General features: G+C 38.6%; 1 protein-coding gene across 2 annotated transcripts in view; it reads right to left on the bottom strand.

The window, feature by feature from the left end:
* Positions 1-18,875, bottom strand: part of TBCD (tubulin folding cofactor D) — a 128,944-nt gene that overhangs the window by 6,403 nt on the left and 103,666 nt on the right. For both annotated transcript variants that reach the window (XM_068655402.1, XM_068655403.1), the window contains exons 32-38: positions 17,941-18,099; positions 16,493-16,631; positions 9,718-9,839; positions 8,636-8,713; positions 2,286-2,375; positions 1,147-1,234; positions 116-225 (exon numbers count right to left, since the gene is read on the bottom strand). In XM_068655402.1, coding sequence (XP_068511503.1) covers positions 116-225; positions 1,147-1,234; positions 2,286-2,375; positions 8,636-8,713; positions 9,718-9,839; positions 16,493-16,631; positions 17,941-18,099 — 786 coding nt within the window. The remainder of the gene's footprint in view (positions 1-115; positions 226-1,146; positions 1,235-2,285; positions 2,376-8,635; positions 8,714-9,717; positions 9,840-16,492; positions 16,632-17,940; positions 18,100-18,875) is intronic.

The raw sequence follows: 18,875 nt of genomic DNA, 5'->3' as shown, positions 1-18,875 counted from the left end.
GCTCCATTGCAGCTTCCTTGCCACCAGCCTTCAAAGACATGGATGTCTTGTTTCAACTTCATTGGGACAAAAATTATTTCAGCTCTTACTATTAACTAAGAACAAATTCACTTACCAGTTGGTATCGCTGAGTATGGTCATAACCTCGTCCATAATGGCAGGATCCACTACATCGCTGTAGGTTATCAACATTTCATAAACCTGACTGGCTGTTGTTTTCCGTATCTACGTGGAAGAGGCAAGGGAAAAGCTTTAGTAAGTGTCTAGAGTCCTGCACAGAAGAGCCCAGTGGGCATTTCCATTCATATTTGTGCTGGCTGATGGAGAAAGGATGAGGGTCAGAGAAGAACCTTTTGAAAAATATTTCCTTTTCAGATTTGTCCCTCAAAAGGAATAAATGCAAGCAGTCCTTAACGCTTTCCTCATGGGAAGGTCTGCAAACATTCCCAGATAAAACTCCTGAACACCAAAGCCACAGAAAGCTCTTTAACGTAGTTGGCTGCCATAGCAGCCGTCAATCTGGGCTACTAGGTGAACACAGTGAACACAGACCCCCTCTCAAAAACTTCATCAAGTCAAAAATAAAATATTTCCAAGGCCTAAGATTGCTATCCCACATAAGATCTTTTCTTACACATACTCAGAAGTAGTAACTCATTTTTATGCCATTTCAATTACTCACATGAAAAAGGTAAATTTCTGATGAATTTTCCTGACAAAAAGGGCAAAACTAGTTCTTGAACCAGAACCACAACTGTGTTGCTACTCTCGGAAATGTTGCAAAACCAACAGTAATTTATCTGATCGGAGCCCTCAGGACCTAATGGTGAGCACAACTTCACAGTGCTGGGCTTTGCATAAAAGAAATAAACAAGGTAGGTATCTAAATTGCTTCTAATATAAAAGTAGGGATGGAAGGTGAAAAAACAGTATGCAGAATAGCCAGCCAGGCATTCTGCCAGCATCCAGTAGCCTGTTTAAGGTGGCAGCATTGCAGAGAGCAAACCCTTGAGAAATAAAACCTATTATATACATTAATATCTCTTTCAGGTGCATTAAAGCAGCATTGCTAAGTTGTTGTTGTTGTTTAACTTCTAATTATTTTAAATAGGATTGTTGATAATATACAATATCTTCCATACTTACTACAGGAAATGGATGGCAAAGGAGGAGAAACAATTGAAACAGAACTTTCTCTCTCATGTCTCCTTCAAATTGAATCAGGCCACAAAACCTAGAAAACATACAAAAATATAGACAAAAAAAAATCTTGAGTGATATCTCTTGATATTATCACTGCAGAAGTACATTTTGTGGATCAGAGTGAAGATGTGTATTAGAAAAAATGATGGGGAGAGAGGAGGAAGCTTTGCTGCTCCTGAGAAATCTCAGCTGATATTCTGTGTTGTGGGAAAGCAAACACTGAGGGTAAGTGTACTGAAATTCTTAAGGGTTACCGAGATGCCACACACTTATGCCAAATACAAATATGGTTTTAAAGCTATTGACAGCAGCACCAAAGTCTGTGCACTAAAAAAAAAACAACACATTCTGGATCAAGCTCTCCCATAGAAAACAAAAGCTGAAGGTAGGATCTTGTATGACGCAGGTAAGAGTGAAATAAAAATAGAAGGCATGGGTTACTTTTCATTTTAGGCTTTCCTGCACTCTCAGAATAGTGCCAAAAAAATAATTAAATCAATAAAGTCATTACTTGAAACAGTTATACCTCAATAATTCTGCCAATGAACATTTCATTCTGCTTTGCAATACTTTGACTTTTTTTTTCCTCCTCACCCAGTATTGTTTTTCCTGACTGAAACATTTTTGGTTTGATCTCTCTGCTATCCAAAATGAGTTAGGTTTTTTTTTTTTCTTTCTTTCCTAAAATAGATAATAATTTTGCTGGTGTTTTAAACTATTTCTAGTGTAACTGTTAAGGTTTACTCAATTACATATATTTTTTACTGTCAGTATGTGTGAGTCAAGCTCTGCAAGCAAAAAGCAAATGACTGAATGCATCTTTAAGAATGTCAATAACAGTTCAAAATTAGTTATTTGTCAACAACAGTTCAAAATTAATTTTTTTTCAGATCTTTCACGTTTTCACCTCAACCACACAGAAGATGCACATAAAACTCACACAACCTTATGTTACATGTATCTGCGTGCATTTTTCATTTATGTTTCACATCAAATAGACTTAGTATGTTCTGTAGTTAAATTTTCTTCACTCCTTACAAACAGACAAAAGATTACTTTCTTTGTTTATTTCATCAACTCACACTCCTATGCTGGAGCGAAGTTTCCGGATGTCTTTGGATCTTTTGATCTCTTCTTTACAAAGGTTAAATAGCTTCACTGGAAATGGATGGCTGGAAATGGGAAGGAAAAAAAAGGATATGAAATAGATTTAAGCAGAATTTTAAACACATTTGATGATTGTAAAGATGCCAAATTAACATTCAAAAGAGAGGAAAGATACTACCCAGAACTGTTTGTGAATACTTTTTCCAGAGCAGCACACCCTGCTTTAGGTGGACTTTCGGTAAAGACACGGGCTACTTTGGCTACCACTTGTGAACATTATTTTAATTTTTTATGGAAGGGAAGAAATTAGTATTAATTGTTGGTATTCCTACTACCTGTGTGCTGAGGAGTGAACTACCTTTATCCAAAGTGAGTCAGTTTCTGCATGGTAATCAGCTAGCCACAGCTTGCATTTACAGCAAAGTATGGTACAATCCGAAATACTATGCCAGGAATTAGAACATTCTATAACCAAATAAAAATTATTCAGTTTACGGAACATTGTAGTGCCTTGGTGGTTCCATAAGGCCTTCAATCAAACTTGGCACAAAAGGGGATAGACACTGTTCTTACATACTCTACCATCTCACAGCCTGGATTCCTTAGTGATGCCAGACAACATAATTAAACCCAGCGCTTACAGTTCTGTTAAGTGTACAAGTCATGAAGCCATCTTTAAATATATTGAGCAAATTCTTCTTTTTCTACAGTCTGGGAAATACCATTCTTACAGCTTTCCCAGATACTCATACAAACACAAGTATTGTTATGATATTTCAAGGATCTAGTAAAGAGGGAATGTTACTTTTATTTTAGAACAAATTATTTAATCTTTTACTCATTACACTCAAAGCTGAAGTGCCATAGATGAAGAAGAAACTATTTTATATTTGTCTAGTGCACACAATTACTTCTAGAATGCGTATTTTGGAAATTTCACTGTATTGTGTATGAAAAACAGAAAGCAGAAATCCTAACATTTATTTTCTGCTACTGTGATTGAAAACTGTGGATATAAATTACTGGAAAAAAACTGTCACGTACTCTGTTGAAAAATACAACATTTAAAATGAATTAAGATGGTTACAGGACAAAATGTTTTGTCAAGTTAATGCACCTTATTATATGTAGTTTTCCAGACAAGAGAGTTTTTGTTTTGTTTTTACTAGACTAAAAAAAAAAAAAAAAAAAAGGCATATCCTGGCAAATGCTGGTTTGTTGTTCCATTTTTTAACCAAGTCGTTAATCTATTAGTCTAAAGAATGCTGTCTCTACTGCTGTCTCAGTATCACTGAAAAAAAAAAAAAAAACACAACAAAACAAAACACACTAAACAAGTAAAGTTGCCACACTTTCAAAGTTGATGATGAGGTATCATAAGAGATTTTCAGAGCTGATCATGGCTTCCAGAAGCAGAGTCTCAGGAGGGCTGATTTAAAATATTCCCGTCAGATGCTGAAAGAGCAAATTCCTCGCCATCCACTGCCTGCAGCCATGTCAGCACTGTTTCCAGATTTTAGAGTATGAGAAGTGCAGAAAGCACGTGCATATGAGACACATATGCATATTCTCACGTGCACATGAGAAAGACATATACACGAATGAGACTGCATGTGTCTGAGGACGTGGTTTGCCCAGGTGGATGATGGAGAGAGTGTCCCCTTTCTGAAGGGAAGGTCTCTTTTTTTCTTACCTTGGTGACATTTCCCTTCCTTCCACTCCCCCATGATTACACAAAGACATTTTGTAGACAACTAATTACAATACCTGTAATACATGCCTGCCTTTCAGCACAGGACAACAGCGACACAGTGAATTAGGTGAGATTTTAAATTGGTTCAACAACACAGACATCACTGAGGAGAATAGCAACAAAGAGACCAATTGGAACAAGAGCATCTGGAATAAATTTGGTACACATAACCTTAAGTGCAGCATTTTGTGTTTAAAACAGATGCACTTTCCTTTCTGTCATTTGCCAATTTCACATTTGTAATAACTAAACCTAACCTACGTGTGATCTCAAATGACTCAAATAGCTTGGCCTCTTTAAAGGAAATTGAGAAAATTCCTTCTCCTGTGTGGGCACAGTGCCAGCAGAAACAGAGTCAGCATCTGGGGAAAAGGGATCAGTCTAAAGTCTTTACATTATGTAAATTGGGCACACGTGGTACTGCAAAAACATACGGTTTTTTTTTCCTCCTTGAGGTGAACTCAGTTTGAACAGTTCAGCTGACATCACCTGGGTGGCCATAAAACCAGAGGACAGCCACTGCCATGCTCTTTTATGCTACAGTTTATTAGGCAGTAATAGCGTAACTACTTTAAAAAAAAAATCCACAGAAGCATATAACATATCATTCATCTGAGATCAGCAGGGACATACCATCTTACAGTGCTTTGTAAGACCACCAGCAAGACACTGCATCCACAGTGCATGACCTCTGCTGCGGAATGCACAGATTATGGACAGGTAAGAAACGTCACTTGTATTTGTTCCGGAGAGCATCAGGTCCTGAATTATCATTCAAAGGCTATTCCGTTCACATTTACAGGGCAATGAGTACTATGACACTGATCTTACAGTACTTTCCAAGGAACCAGCAATATACCCAGGCTCTTGGCAGACTGAACTTCTGTCATGATCATTCACTGCTGAGGCCAGCAGAACGTCTCCTGCAGCTACCGGAGCCATAACCAGAAAATAACGCTTCAGTGCCAGTTCTGCCAGTGGCTTTAGTTCGCCCCCATTTACTCTCCCTACCCCTTGTCCTACTACCAGCAGGGAGCTGACAGTTACCACTGTGTTTTCAGAGTGGCCACTGGTGAGTTGATGATTGATGTTGCTGATTGGTGATGTTGATGACAGCTGTGGTTCACGTATGCTGCCCTGTGCCTGCAGTGGTCGCTGCAAGCAGCTAATGCTGCTCACACTACTATGAGCACAGCTTCCCAAATTTGCAGTGCACACTGAGATGAAATTATGAGTTTTCAGGTTGTGCAATCACAGAGAAAAAGTCTGGGAATGTTGAAATGTAGTATCACAAGAAAATATTATTTCAGCTGAAACATAGTTACAGAAGAAACTGCTTTTCAACTGAAAACCACTGCTCTGTCTGGGCAGGGAGGGCACACTGGGCAAGGAGGAGTAGCAGGTGAATGCCTGCAGTTTCACACACACAGTAGGGCTATATACACTTGCACTGCTGCCAAAAGAAATGGTTTCCCTCCCCCTCACCACTTTCCTAATTTTGGCACAATTCGTAAGCATGCAGCAGAACAGATCGAGGAACTACTGCAAGCTGAAATTTACTGGAGGAAGGGCATTTTTAACCTGGAGCAGCTCCCTAATGCCATTCATGATGCAGCAACACAAAACACTGCTGCTAGTTCCAGGGAGAGGAAAACTCCAAGGCTCGATGGGCAGGTTTATGCCAGGTAAGGATGAGTGGGAAGTAACAGCCTGAAAAATGGCAGCCAGAACTTTTCCTAGTACAGCCTCTAACTAAGCCAAACACAACAAAGGCAGCTTCTGAAAGCCTTTTGATTACCTGGGTGCTAGGTATTTACTCCACTTTGCTTCCCTGCTGGCAGGTTCAGCAGGGCCCTGACAGAGCAATGAGCCCAGCATGACAACTGCAGATTGCCTTAAACACAAGGACTTCAAACAGAGGAGCAACACCACGCACTCCGCCGCTGTACACAGACTGCTGAGAGAACAGCAACACTGCGAGCTTCACAAACACCAATATTCACCTACAGAACTATGTCAGAAACGTAACGCTGTGCATCGAAACGATCCTAACGATGTGCATCAGCTACAGCTTGAAGGGGCAGGAAACTAGACTGCAAGTTGCACCTCTGTGAGACAGGAGTGACACCATGTGGCCCTTTGCTCTAACAGGAGCACTGAGCTCCTAATTAACGTCAAACTAATTCAGCCAACAGCCGTTAATCCTGTTGCAATTAAGCCATGTAGGGTATTACTTGTTCTGGATTGCTAATGTTTTATTATATTAAAAAAAAAAAGTCCCAGTATACTGCACAGTATCTATTTTTAACCTCAAAATGCATTTGCAAATACTTCTTTTTATGAAGTGACAGCTAACTATGAAGCAGCTGGGTACAGGCATAGTGCTGGTGCCGGACATCCTACAACCTAAGTTCTCTTGCTAAACCTAGACTCAGTGTAGTGTGGGAAAACATGAGGGGGAGGAAAAAAATGGGAGCCAAACACCCCAAGGACTGCTAATGTTTCATTCCCAGCTTCTCAGAGAAGTTTTTCATTTGCTGCATGACAGGCAAGAAGTGTACTGCAGAACTGAAGCAGGGTGAAATTTGCTTACCAGCAGTCAGACTCCGAGAAACAACCACGCACTCAATCCCTCTTCCTATAGGCACACTTCATATGAAAGTATTTGAAACGGCATGTACACATGTCCTTTCATGCCACACAACAGTTTCAGTCTCATTTTGCATTGTATTTCTACATTTTTATGACGTGGTTCTTAGGAAAAGGGGGTAACCAGTCCCACTCAAGAAACCAGACCCAAGAGTCAACGCTTTTCCATATTCTTCTATGCAAAGAGAATTAGGTGTCAGCCAACAGTTCAGGCAGGCCTCAGAGCCAGGATCCATCCCTTAACCATAGCCAAACGCCATATGCCTAAGTAAGAAAATGCAGACGTTGCACTGAAGACAATTTTGGGCTCACCCAGCTAAATAACGTACCACAGAGCTGATCTGCACGCAGGCTCTTACAGCACAGCAAAACCCAGGCACGCTTGGCTCTCAGCAGAGCACACACAGAGCACGATTACACCCTCTCAACCACAAGGTAACCTAGATATTAGCAAAAACTGCCAGATGCAAGAACTAAATTCTCTTTCTTACTGTCTTACTGTCTCCAAATTTTCTAGAGTCGGCCTTCCAGAGCTTCAGTGTGATAATTAGTTCCTCCACTTCCTACCCTTCATTACAGTATTTCATTCCCTTTCCATTAGAATGATCCACTGGGCTGTAACAAATAATTTTTTACTTTTTTTTTTGTTGGTTTCATCATTAAACTGGAATCGAATTCATTTGGATCAACTTCAAAACCACCCCCTGCTCCCCATAATCCCCCTGGATTTTATTTCAGACCTTTTTAATAAAGCATTACAATGGCACCACAGGACTGAATTTGAGTCTCGCTTACACAGCAAATGGCTATGCAATAATCCTACCACACGCTTTCTGTTTAGTGACCCATGTGGGGGACAGACATTACCTGCGATTTACACCCATAACCTATCAACTTCCTCAGTGGGGAAGACTGGAGTTGACGTGTTCCAGATCACTGCCATGATTACCAAACCAAAAAGAAATGCTTGTTCTCTTTTTGATGAATTTTAAATTGCTATTGAAAAATGGACTGCTTTATTAAAAAGGGGATTAATTATCTAAATACACACTTGAAAACAAAAGTAGATTCAACTAAAACTTCTGGAACGAGAAAATCTTTTCAAATGTATCTGTTGTGAGTAATTCTTGAATCAACAGATTCCAAATCCAGTATACATGCTGGTAGGATACATTTTGTATAGTACTGCAAATATCTGTAGCTGTGCCAAAATGCTTATGAGAGCCTGTAGAATAGATTTTAATATTACTGAAATTAAAATCATTCTCTTCTGAAACATCTGCAAAAAAACATGATTTCACACTGGAGTACCTTATTCATATTTATCCATTCCTAATCTAAATAATTTCCAGAAGACAGAACTTGGTGTGGAAAAGCTGGGACATGCCTTTTTTATTATTCTTACGAGAATCTTAATTAACTTCTTTGGAGATATTCACATTAACAAAAGCAGTAAGATTTTGGAAGCAATAGCTTGTAGGCATGTTATTTTGCAGCACCATAACATGATATTGCCATTGCTAAAGGCTCACAGTACAATGAAGAATATACTCCAACAAGCACATATTTAGGAAGCTGGTAAAGGAAAGAAGCTAAATGGATCTGATGCTGGCCCAAGTCTGCCAGGTAAAACAGACAAATTGAATTTGATTAATTTACTGTTCATTAAACAGTGAACCAGTAACTAACTTCTACACTGATTTGAAAGTCACAGATTTTATCAAGACCTTTTCAAGGCTATCTGGTCCAAAACTTATCACAACTGTCATACTTCAGGAAAATGTAAGTTTTTTATCCATATATACAAACACTTAGACCTCCATGCACTCACATCTACAAACAGCATTCAGCAGCAGTCAGCGTAAGATTTAAGAGGCCTGTTGCACAGTGAAAAATAAACAAAAAAGACTTTCAGCAACTTACTTCCCTTGCATGGTAAATATATCGAAACAGCCGTTTGCCAGCATTTGGTCCAGCATTGTCAGGAGAGGTACAGACACCCTGATGAAAGAAAAACAATTTAACAATGTAAATAAACTTCTTGGCATACACATATACACTACTTTTAATTAGAAGCAAAGAAAGAAACTTCCTATCTACCTACATACGTTTAAATTAGAACTCTAATTTACACAGAAGAGGGTTGCTCAGTAACTTCTGTATGTTGGCTAAATCATCCTCCTTGGCTGAGAAGGGGCCGTTCTGTTGCAGCCAAAAGGAAAAAAAAAAAAAAACTAATTAACAACATGCTTGGTTTAAACTTGCAGGGTCCTGAAAACAAAATTAAAAGTAGAACATAATTTTTTGTCTAGTATCTAAACAACATAGTCCACAACATGTAACAGAAGTTACAAGACCTTCTCAGTGCAGGTAACTACCAAATGAACCAACACGCAATGTGTCAGGTGGAAAAAAAATCTATAGTCATGTTTTCCATTCCAACAGCTGAGAAAAGAAACAAAATAAAGTAAAATCTAAAGTTCTGTTAACAGTTGTGGGTTTTTCTTCTATGGAATATTTTCTGTTATACGTATTTGGTAGGTAAGGCTTAGAGAAATAAATTTCATTACGGAGAACGAGGTACCTTTAAGGAATAATCCTCACATGAGAATTGCACTTCAAGTATTCATGAAAAATCACTACTTAAGTAAAACACAGACAGGACTTACACTGAAAAGTGTGTAGCAATATACCATCCCCAATACCGCATCATATAAAAAATTGATGTTTATCACATTGTGCCCCAGATTACACTACAGTAAACACAAAATATTCTAGCATCAGTCCTTTGCTACAAACTTTACCAAAGGTATGCCATACCAAATAACTATATTCAAACAAGTTCACATGGTTCAGGCATGTTTCATTTAGGCACAGTGAAAAAAGATGTTCTATGCATACAATTTTTATTAAGAAAAGAAAAAATAAAATATTGGTAAGACAAGCGTCAAGAATGTCTTCCTCAAAGAACGATTAAAAACAAATCAATTAAAAACAAACTTTACCGGTCATTCCGCAGGTTGTCCTCAAAGACCTTGAGTAATGTTTCACAAAAACTCTCCATTTCACTGGAATCATTCTGGATTTTCTTCATGTACTCGAAAAGGCTCTGGGCAGAGTACCTGAGCTACAACAGAAGAAACCTCAAAAATGAAGGCTTAGGCAATAAACCTCGCTGCAATACACAAAAACATAGACTCCACAGAATTACTCTTATCCCTTACTACCTGAGGTGTACACCTGCACTACTGGAAGACTCTTCCAACAGCGGCTGAGTGTATAAATTCAGTATCAACATTTGACAGGAAGATGGCTATTTTACTTTCATTAATCCTTGCTCAAGGTGGGTTTTTAAAATCCTTTTTAAGGTCTGCCATTGTAGCAAAAAAGACCACATTAAAGATTCATTATTTTCTGTCTTTCAAAATAAAACATCCCTAAACCACTATGATTATCCTACTTTACTTTAAATAATAATGTTGTTATGGCTCTTAAAGAGCATACAAGAAGTTCAAGAGGTAATATTTATTAAACATGCTGATGTAATGCAGCGAGCTCTTGGGCACATGGTGTTTTCCACCAGGCCACACAAACCATCAGTAAACTCCAGTTAAAAATTAAAAACACCTCAGAAATAATGACTCCTGGTTTAACTTCACTATGCTAATCAGCTAGTTTAGAAAAACAGCAGGAGGAGGTTTCAGTGCTTATGTTTAAGGTTCAGCTGGAAGCTGTCCATTTAGGTCAGACCAGCTGTTAAATATCACGGGCTACAGCCTTCACTCAACGACTGCTCTGCTGTTGTGGGCCCAGCTTGCTTTCAAGCAACCACAGTGCACGCAGAGGCCAGACCAGCTCCTTCTCTTCCACCTGGCCGGGGAGCAGGCCCAGCCTGTAGGCCCCACAGCTCAGCCATGGCCATGCTACCAGGGAGCCCAGCCTGCAGGCCCAGAAGTCACCGATGAAGAGAGGTGGTACCCTCCTGTCACTGAAAACCTTTTTGGGTACCCCAAATGCCCCAGCAATCTAACAGCTCGGCCATACCTGTGGTATCAGGGAGCAAGCCCCGTCTGGAAGCCTCATAGCTTGGCCATGGCCCCAGCAGTGAACAGGACACCCTCAAGGGCTGCCACAGGCCGTACGAAGCCTCTACTAACACTGATTTTCCACTCCTGAGACAGTTAGGAATTTAGTTTCCAGACTTGTATTTTAATACATTGACCTCCCTTGAGGTTTATGGCTAAAAGGAGAGGTTTCAGGATTTTCGTTTGGTTATTGGGGGTTTTAAGGCACCCAAAAAGGTTTCCAGTGATAGGAGGGCACCACCTCTCTTCATCAATGACTTCTGGGCCTTCACTTTGGTATACAGCAATTGTTTTTTCTATCCTATTTATCCAACGTCCTCAAAGAAACTACCTCAAAGGAAGGTCGTACCAGCACAAACAAAAAGGGCAAGCAGATCTACACATAGGCTGTGCAAAACCAAGACACAGTAGCAGGATGATCAGAAAAACTGTAAGGAAGGTGATGTTTATTCATTAGCAGGAAAGTAAACTATATGAAAATACGGGTATATGGGTGTGGACATCAACTGGTTGCTCCACACACTTATATACAAACTTCAACACATCTAGCTAACATTTTATCACCAAGTTAAATTTGTATTTCCTCCTCAGATAAAGACTTTTTTTTTTCCCCCTGATAACCTCTCAGGACAGTATCTGAGCCATAATGTTAACTGCTCACATGTACTTGCCGAAAATAATATTTCCAAAATTTTTCCTCATTTACACAAGAACTCAGAATTCACGCTATATCAAATGTGTGACATCGACCTTACCCTGGGGTGGCCGCACGAGGACCAGGAAAGGAAATGAGGAGGTTAATGGGTTGCAATTCAGACAGCTTTGGATAAGAATGGAAGAGGAAGCCTGAGAATGACCTTGTAATGAAACATAGTAAAAACAGCATTTGTCAAAGCTTGCCTCTGCTGTCATTTAAGCCAATAGTAGGTACTTCACGAATAGGCAAATATCTGAAGGCAGATGGTGTTCAAAGAGACCATTCATTTGATGATAAAATTCATGCCCTATAGGTTTTGTCTCCTTAACCGGGGGAAAAGTATGATTGAGACACTTAAAAAGTGTAGCAGCAGCAAGGGGAAAAGGCAAATACAGCTCTCAATAGGCACACTGTGTATAAGTAAGGTGTCTAAACAAAGTTTCATGAAATCATTTCCTGCTCAACTTGTTGCAAAATTGAAATGCAATACTTTTGAAAATAGTCTTAAGGCAACAATTGGGATGGATTTGTCCAAAAGAAAATTAGTTTAGACACCTGGTGTGTAAAGAGAGCATCTGAATCTCAGCTGTCCTTCAGCTACACACCCCGTCCACACACAGGCTCTGATTCTTACTTAGCAGTCCTATCTTGGACAGAGCTGATAAAACAGCCAGCGGGACACGATGGGGAAGGAACAGGCTGCACTGAAGATGTTCTGTAGACTGACATACTCTCCTAATGGTCATCAGTCTTTCTTTTAACCACAGACTTCTCAAAGTCCCTGGTATCTTAACAGGTATCTGATACCATAATACAAATACACATCAACTCCAGAATGCAGAGAAAGAAAAAATGCATTTATCAAGAAGTCAAAAGCAAGGACACGAAGAGGAAGAACAGGAGCCCTGCTAGTGGGGGAATACTTGTCTGCTACTGACCTGGGAACTATCACTACCCCTCTGGAGTCTATGCTCTGCACGGGAGAAAGTGGACAGTTTTTTCCCATTACAAGGCCTACATCAGGAATGAGATTTTAACATTACATCGATCACTTTCTGGAGCGATCTCACCGAAATCAAAGAATTTTTCAGAAAAGACTGCAGATGCTCAGGGTTCCCTCTCGCTGCCACGGAAAACTCAGAGGAATTGATCTACTCCCCCCCTCATGCCTGGAGCTGGGGGCTGACACTGCGGGTCAAAAAGAATTTAGTGATCTGCACCTAACTCATCACAGATGGAAGTCAAGTGAATAACTACTGGAAGAGCTTGAACAAAATCAGCATTTTTACGTACAGATACCTACTAAATGTTCCAGTTTTCATTGAAGCATTGAAACAGAGGAAGACCTACTAAGGGTCAGAACATTCCTGTAACACGTGTGGAAGAAACTAAATTACACTCAATAAATTACGCTGGTTTTGGATCATTTCTAATCTTGACAAATTTACAGCACTGAAGTGGCAGTAGTCTATTCTCCCAATAACTTGAAAAAAAAACAACCCTGCATATCATTCAAATTTTAGCACAAATGAAACCATGTCTCCCTCATTCTCCTCGAAGCATTCCTTTTAATTCATCAACTCTTTGGAGAGCAGTAACTCTAAAGTTCGAGTCAGTGATATTTTAAGAAGAGCAGCAATATAATAATTCACACTTGTTTTTTCCATTTAATAAAAGAATGCCAGAAATAATTCTCAAGTGTATTTTGCTGAAGAACTGTTATTCAAGAAAACTGCATTTGGAACCTGTTCCTTTAAACCAAAGATGCAGTAATTTGCATATAATTAGTCACAGTAACCAGACATTTCAGAACTATTTGTTCTGATTTTTCACATTATCTACAAATGTCCCAACATTTTCTTTTATAACAACTAACTCATCTGTTCAAAGCCCAATATTTTGTCCAAGCCATGCACAAAGTTACAAATATAACAGGCAAGTAAGTCAGTTTTGAGGGGGAAAAAAAAAAAAAGGACAAAAAACCAAACATAATATGTATTATCTATTTGGCAAACAGAATATATTGACACCAGTATGAGACAGATGGGCTTTATTTTTTTTTCGGGTGATTTAACACACATTAATTCATTGGATACTTTTGGAACTGGCTACTATAGTTGTTACAGATTTTTGGTGTCTCCTGGTGAAATCCTTGTACTGGATTCCAGTACAAGGACAAAATGTGTAAAATTCAAAATAGATTTTTTTAAGGTTTTTAGGATTTTACATAAAAATTCTATAACATTTTTTAAAGTAATTTTCACTCCTTGGTGGGGGGTGGGGAAATCACAGTACGTTTTGTGCTTTAGCAAGATTTTATACGTAATGTAGTTAACAGTCATGAAATTATATCCTGACCCCTGAAACTATAGGGTCTGTGAAGCGCAGAAAGAACAGTATTGTTCAGTTCTGATCTTCGTATACTGAGAGGACTTTTTATGCAGCCATAAGAAATATGCACTATTGCAGGCCAGATATATAATTAGAAGATTCTTTTACACAGAGAAAGTGCCCTTTGAACCAAGGCAATGCTGCTGAATGCCAAATCCCAGAGGGAATGACATCTTCCCTTTTTTCAGATTACTTCGAATGCTCTAACTAGAGTTCTTTCAGCAACCACTCTGCCACCACAATGTTTTTGAGATACTCCATTATAGCCCATTTCAGCAAATCTCTCTAAAAAGCAAAATAAAGAACTGTACGTGCTAAATATACTGCTGAGCGATTTTAACTATGGAAGAAAAGCCACTGACCACTGAATTACAGTATAGTCTTTCTCCTGCTAAGACCCTGAGAAGATTTAAAAATAAACCAACATTTGAACTCACATTGTCTTGCAGTATACAACAAAGCCTAAATTTCTAACTTCTACGTCTATGTGTGTATTTGTGTACATATTTTTTCAGTGAGAAAAGGAAGAAAGAAATTATAAAACAAGCACATTACTGCAAAACACATACTTGAATAACCCTTTTCCTTCACTCAACATTTTAAAAGTTTGCTTCTTTCATATGGATTTAATAGGGCCAACTCTTAAAATTTTTCAATTTATGTTTTAAATGAGTCCCTGGATATACAGCAAAGATCACTACTGGCTTTGATGGAATAGTTTCAAACATAAGTCATTACAAAAGACATCAATTCTAAATTATATATCACATTTTAAATTCTAAATGTAATTCACCACAAACTGTTTAACCCCAAGTGTAAATACTATACAGTTCGAGCCTCTCTTACACTTCTATATGGCTTGAAAGAGACTTAGGTCACTTTCTTTCCAAAGTCAAACCCCTTGAGAATATTTTAACCAGAACAAGCCTTTAGTGTTAAAGAAAAATGCAGGGTCACAGAAAGTTAACATTTCAAAATCATATTTTGAAAACGCTACAGAAGGCTTTCCTTAAATATACTGGCAGATGGTAAGAGGTGAAGCAGCTACAAGTAACTGAACTGTTTACACTTTGCAAAACCAAGCACAACCAGAACTAGAAAGAAAGAAAGAGAAAGGGAGAGAGAGAGAGAGAGAGAGGAAGAAAGAAAGAAATTAAAATGTTGAATAAGAATTTTCCTTTGACCTTCGTTAGTAGTCAGAACGTCTGTCTGTTCCTCCACAACTTTCCTCTCCTTTTATACTTATAAGAATAACTTTGGTTTCGGTGGAGCCTCCTATAATTAACTGTTTGACTAAAAGCCGAATTTCATGTGCACATCTGCTATTAAAAAATCTGTTAAGAGTTACATTGTCTATCCCCTAATTACTGTCACAAACCAATAAACACATGTTTTCAAACTTTTAAAAGAGCCGTTGCTATGTAATTAGTTGCCAGTTTAGAAACATGAAAATTTTCAAAATTGGTTTAAATACATGAGACTTGCAGACACCAAGTCCTCAGCTACATGAAACCCAAAGGGATATGGAAATCTTTGGATTACAAGTGCAAAACCTATGGCATGAGGCAAAACCTATCATTTGGATGTATTCTTGAATATCATGTGGTAAGATTGAAAAGTGCAAGCCATGGGAGACAAAATGAATGATTACCTCCTTCCTTTTTTGAACAGCAGGAGCTGTTTTGTTCCCTCTCAACAAAATCTTTCCTAACACCTACCACTCTTCTTCCAGCATTCTTAATTACAGACAGCAATCTTATTTAGAAATACTCAAACGCTGTTGGGGTGCTGCCTCATGTTTTAGACCACTATCTTCTCTTACAGGGCCGCTGCAATTTAAAGATTTTACTGGCAGTCCAAAGTATTCTGATGCTGTTTTGTATTTCTCTGCAGTGTCCTGCTGAACTGTGTCCTTACACAAATATATTGCTTCTGTGTGTTACATCTTTGGCTACACCAAGTAGCAAAAATGTTAGAAGTCAAATATCATGAAACCAAGAATACAGAAACTACCACAAGCTGTAATGGAAGGACAGACAGATACACTAAATATTGAAGTCCTGAAGATTTTGGCAGCTTAACAGACTACCAGAAACAATGATAAGGTGCTGTCCATAGACAGAAGAATGAAATAGAGATTGCAAAGAGCGGAGTTCAGACAGACATTTCACGGAATCACAGAATTGTAGGGCTTGGAAGGGACCTCGAAAGATCATTGGGTCCAATCCCCCTGCCAAATCAGGTTCCCTAGAGCAGGTTGCCCAGGTAGGTGTCCAGACAAGCCTTGAATATCTCCAGAGGAGACTCCACTACCTCCCTGGGCAGCCTGTTCCAGTGCTCTGCCACCCTCACTTTGAAGAAGTTCTTTCTCATGTTTGAATGATAGTTTTTTGTAATGCAACTTTCGGTATCTCTTTGGCATTTTTTAAGAAAACGTATCAAAACAAAAATCAAGAAATTTCTAACCATACTGTAAACACATACTGACAATTACAAATTAAAATCAGGTATCCTTTAAAAGAAAAAAGAAGAATGAGATTTTTAACACAGGAATTTTATTAGAAATGCATTCTCCAAGCAAAGAGAAAAGTCACCCTGCTTTCTTACCGTTGTCTCCGTTAATCCACCAACAGACACTGAGAGACCCAAAAGCACATAGTATTGATATGTCGGTAAACCCAAAAGCTGGGTGATTCGAGGGAAAGCTTCTGATGAGGCGTTCCAGTTTAGAGTTTCTGTCTCTGACCTGAGGAAAGGAAAGAAAATTAAAATGTGTGTGCATTGTCTTTCATCTCCATATAGTCCTAAGATACCTCTCTCATCCTCAAGCAGCATCAGTGAAGAAAGGCTCTGAATTACCTAAAAAAACAAATTAATCATTACTCCAACATATGAGGAAAATACAAAACAATGCTTCACTTTTCTGGCTGTGGCTGAAATTATGTTCAGCTTCTTGTCCAGATTCAGATAAGGGATTTGAACCAGTTTCCTTTTCAAAAGCACTTTTCTCTACACCAAAAAACAACTAAATGTAATTCCATTACCCATTCTCTCCCACCAACAGCTAGTTGGCAAGTGATAGAAAGAAAGACTTAGCCCAGGAAAGGCTGACACAAACCCACTACAGATCAATCAGTAGCCTACAGACAGGCCACTTTTAGAATTGCAGGAGGCTGAGATTCTGCTGAAACAAACAGGATGGGGATACAGAGTTGGATATTGCTTGTCTCAATCAAGGGTGATAATCACCATTCACAAGCAAGTTGCTCTCACTGCTTCTCTCTTGCTTTAACTAGAAATTCTATCTCAGAAAACTACTGCAGAATTGTCATTCTGATCAATCAGTCTTCTCCAGTAGGGAAAAAAATCAGGAAGAGGGACTCCCAATAAATACAAGCTTTCACATTATGAAGAGAAAATGAGATTATGAACCGCACATTTCATAAACAGCAGGTTTATGAAAGCCCAACTACCAGCATGTCTGTTTTACCAATGGCCTCTCAACTACGAGGAAATTCTTTACTGTGAGGGTGGTCAAACACTGGAACAGGCTTCCTACAGAAATGGTTGATGCCCCATGCCCATCAGTGTTCAAGAGGCATTTGGATAATGCTCTTAGTAATATGCCCTAACTTTTTGTTAGCCCTGAAGTGCTCAGGCAGTTGGACACAATGATGTTTTGAAGGTCCCCACCAACTACTCCATTGTTCTATCTACTACAGATATCATCTCTACCATTCACCATGAAATTGGCCAATGGGTTCAGAAATTAAAGAAAGCATAAGCAGCATTACCATATAAGCCCTGTCTCCTTAGGAAATCATTATTTTAACAGGCACCCGTGCTGAAAGTTCTTGACTATTTTATACGTTTACGCATATTCACTGAACGCTTCAACAAAACTCTAAGGAACAGCACCAAATGTTCCTCAATAAAGTATATAACCATATTACGGATTTGGCACAAAATTTGGATCAGATTGCTTGTGTTAGGTAAACTTTGTGTATGCATCTTCTTATTTTCACTGTTTTAGGAAACCTTCGTCAATGTATTACCTTGGAAATATCCTCTCTAGCTCTTCTCGATGAGGTATATGTGGAACTGGAGGACGGTCAAAATGTAAAAGAGTAAGGAACACAGATCCTGCATGAGCTCGAAATTTATCAATTTTTTCAGCTGCTTGTTGGGCCAGCCAGCACATAATCTGTTTGCAACTACAAGAAAGAGAACAATTCATCACGTAATACAAGTGGAACATGTATTTCAATTTTAAATTGTTGCAATTATATCAAAAAATACTCTGATATGAAACTAGTCTGGTTTAACACTTTATAATGAATGCACACATTATTTAAGATATCAACACGGTGATAGAATGTCTAGAGCTTCGTCTTACATATATCAATCAAAAAATGCCATGACTAGTATTACAGGGTTTGATACCACATTTCATCTGAAAAGATATAATAGTGCTTTATGGATTGGATGAACTACTGTATTTCAAATGGAAATAGAGCAGGAATCTTGGGAAAAACACATTTTCAGTTGTAAAACTGCAGATATACCAGTGTACAAGGTCTATCCCAAAATCACATATATCCCAAATGAGGATTCAACTCTGGATAGTTACTACCAATACCCAATTTTGCTCACATTCATAGTTAAACTCCCAGCAACTATGTTCTTCAGGCCCTTTACAACTTCCAAAAGGACAACTAAGATAGTAAAAACAGCTAGAATCCTTCAGTTACAGCAAAATCCAGAACACATAGAACATGTGATCCTTTCTCTTTTGATCCAGCTGGCAGGAATACTCTTCTATGTTGTACATGAATAATCTCTGCAACAGAAGGAAGCCCTTGGACAATGGGCACTGGCTGAGTACCATATATCTACAGAATCCAGTATTTTCCTTCCAAGTGTCTCAACTAAAGAACTAATAGTCAGTCACTTGTTTTTAGTGGTGTTTTTTTATTTTTAAATTAGAAAT

This window comes from Anas acuta, chromosome 18 (genome assembly GCF_963932015.1).
Source record: "Anas acuta chromosome 18, bAnaAcu1.1, whole genome shotgun sequence".
Classification (NCBI taxonomy): Eukaryota; Metazoa; Chordata; class Aves; order Anseriformes; family Anatidae; genus Anas; species Anas acuta.
Note: the sequence above shows the minus strand (reverse complement) of the source record. Positions and strands in the feature narration are given on the sequence as shown.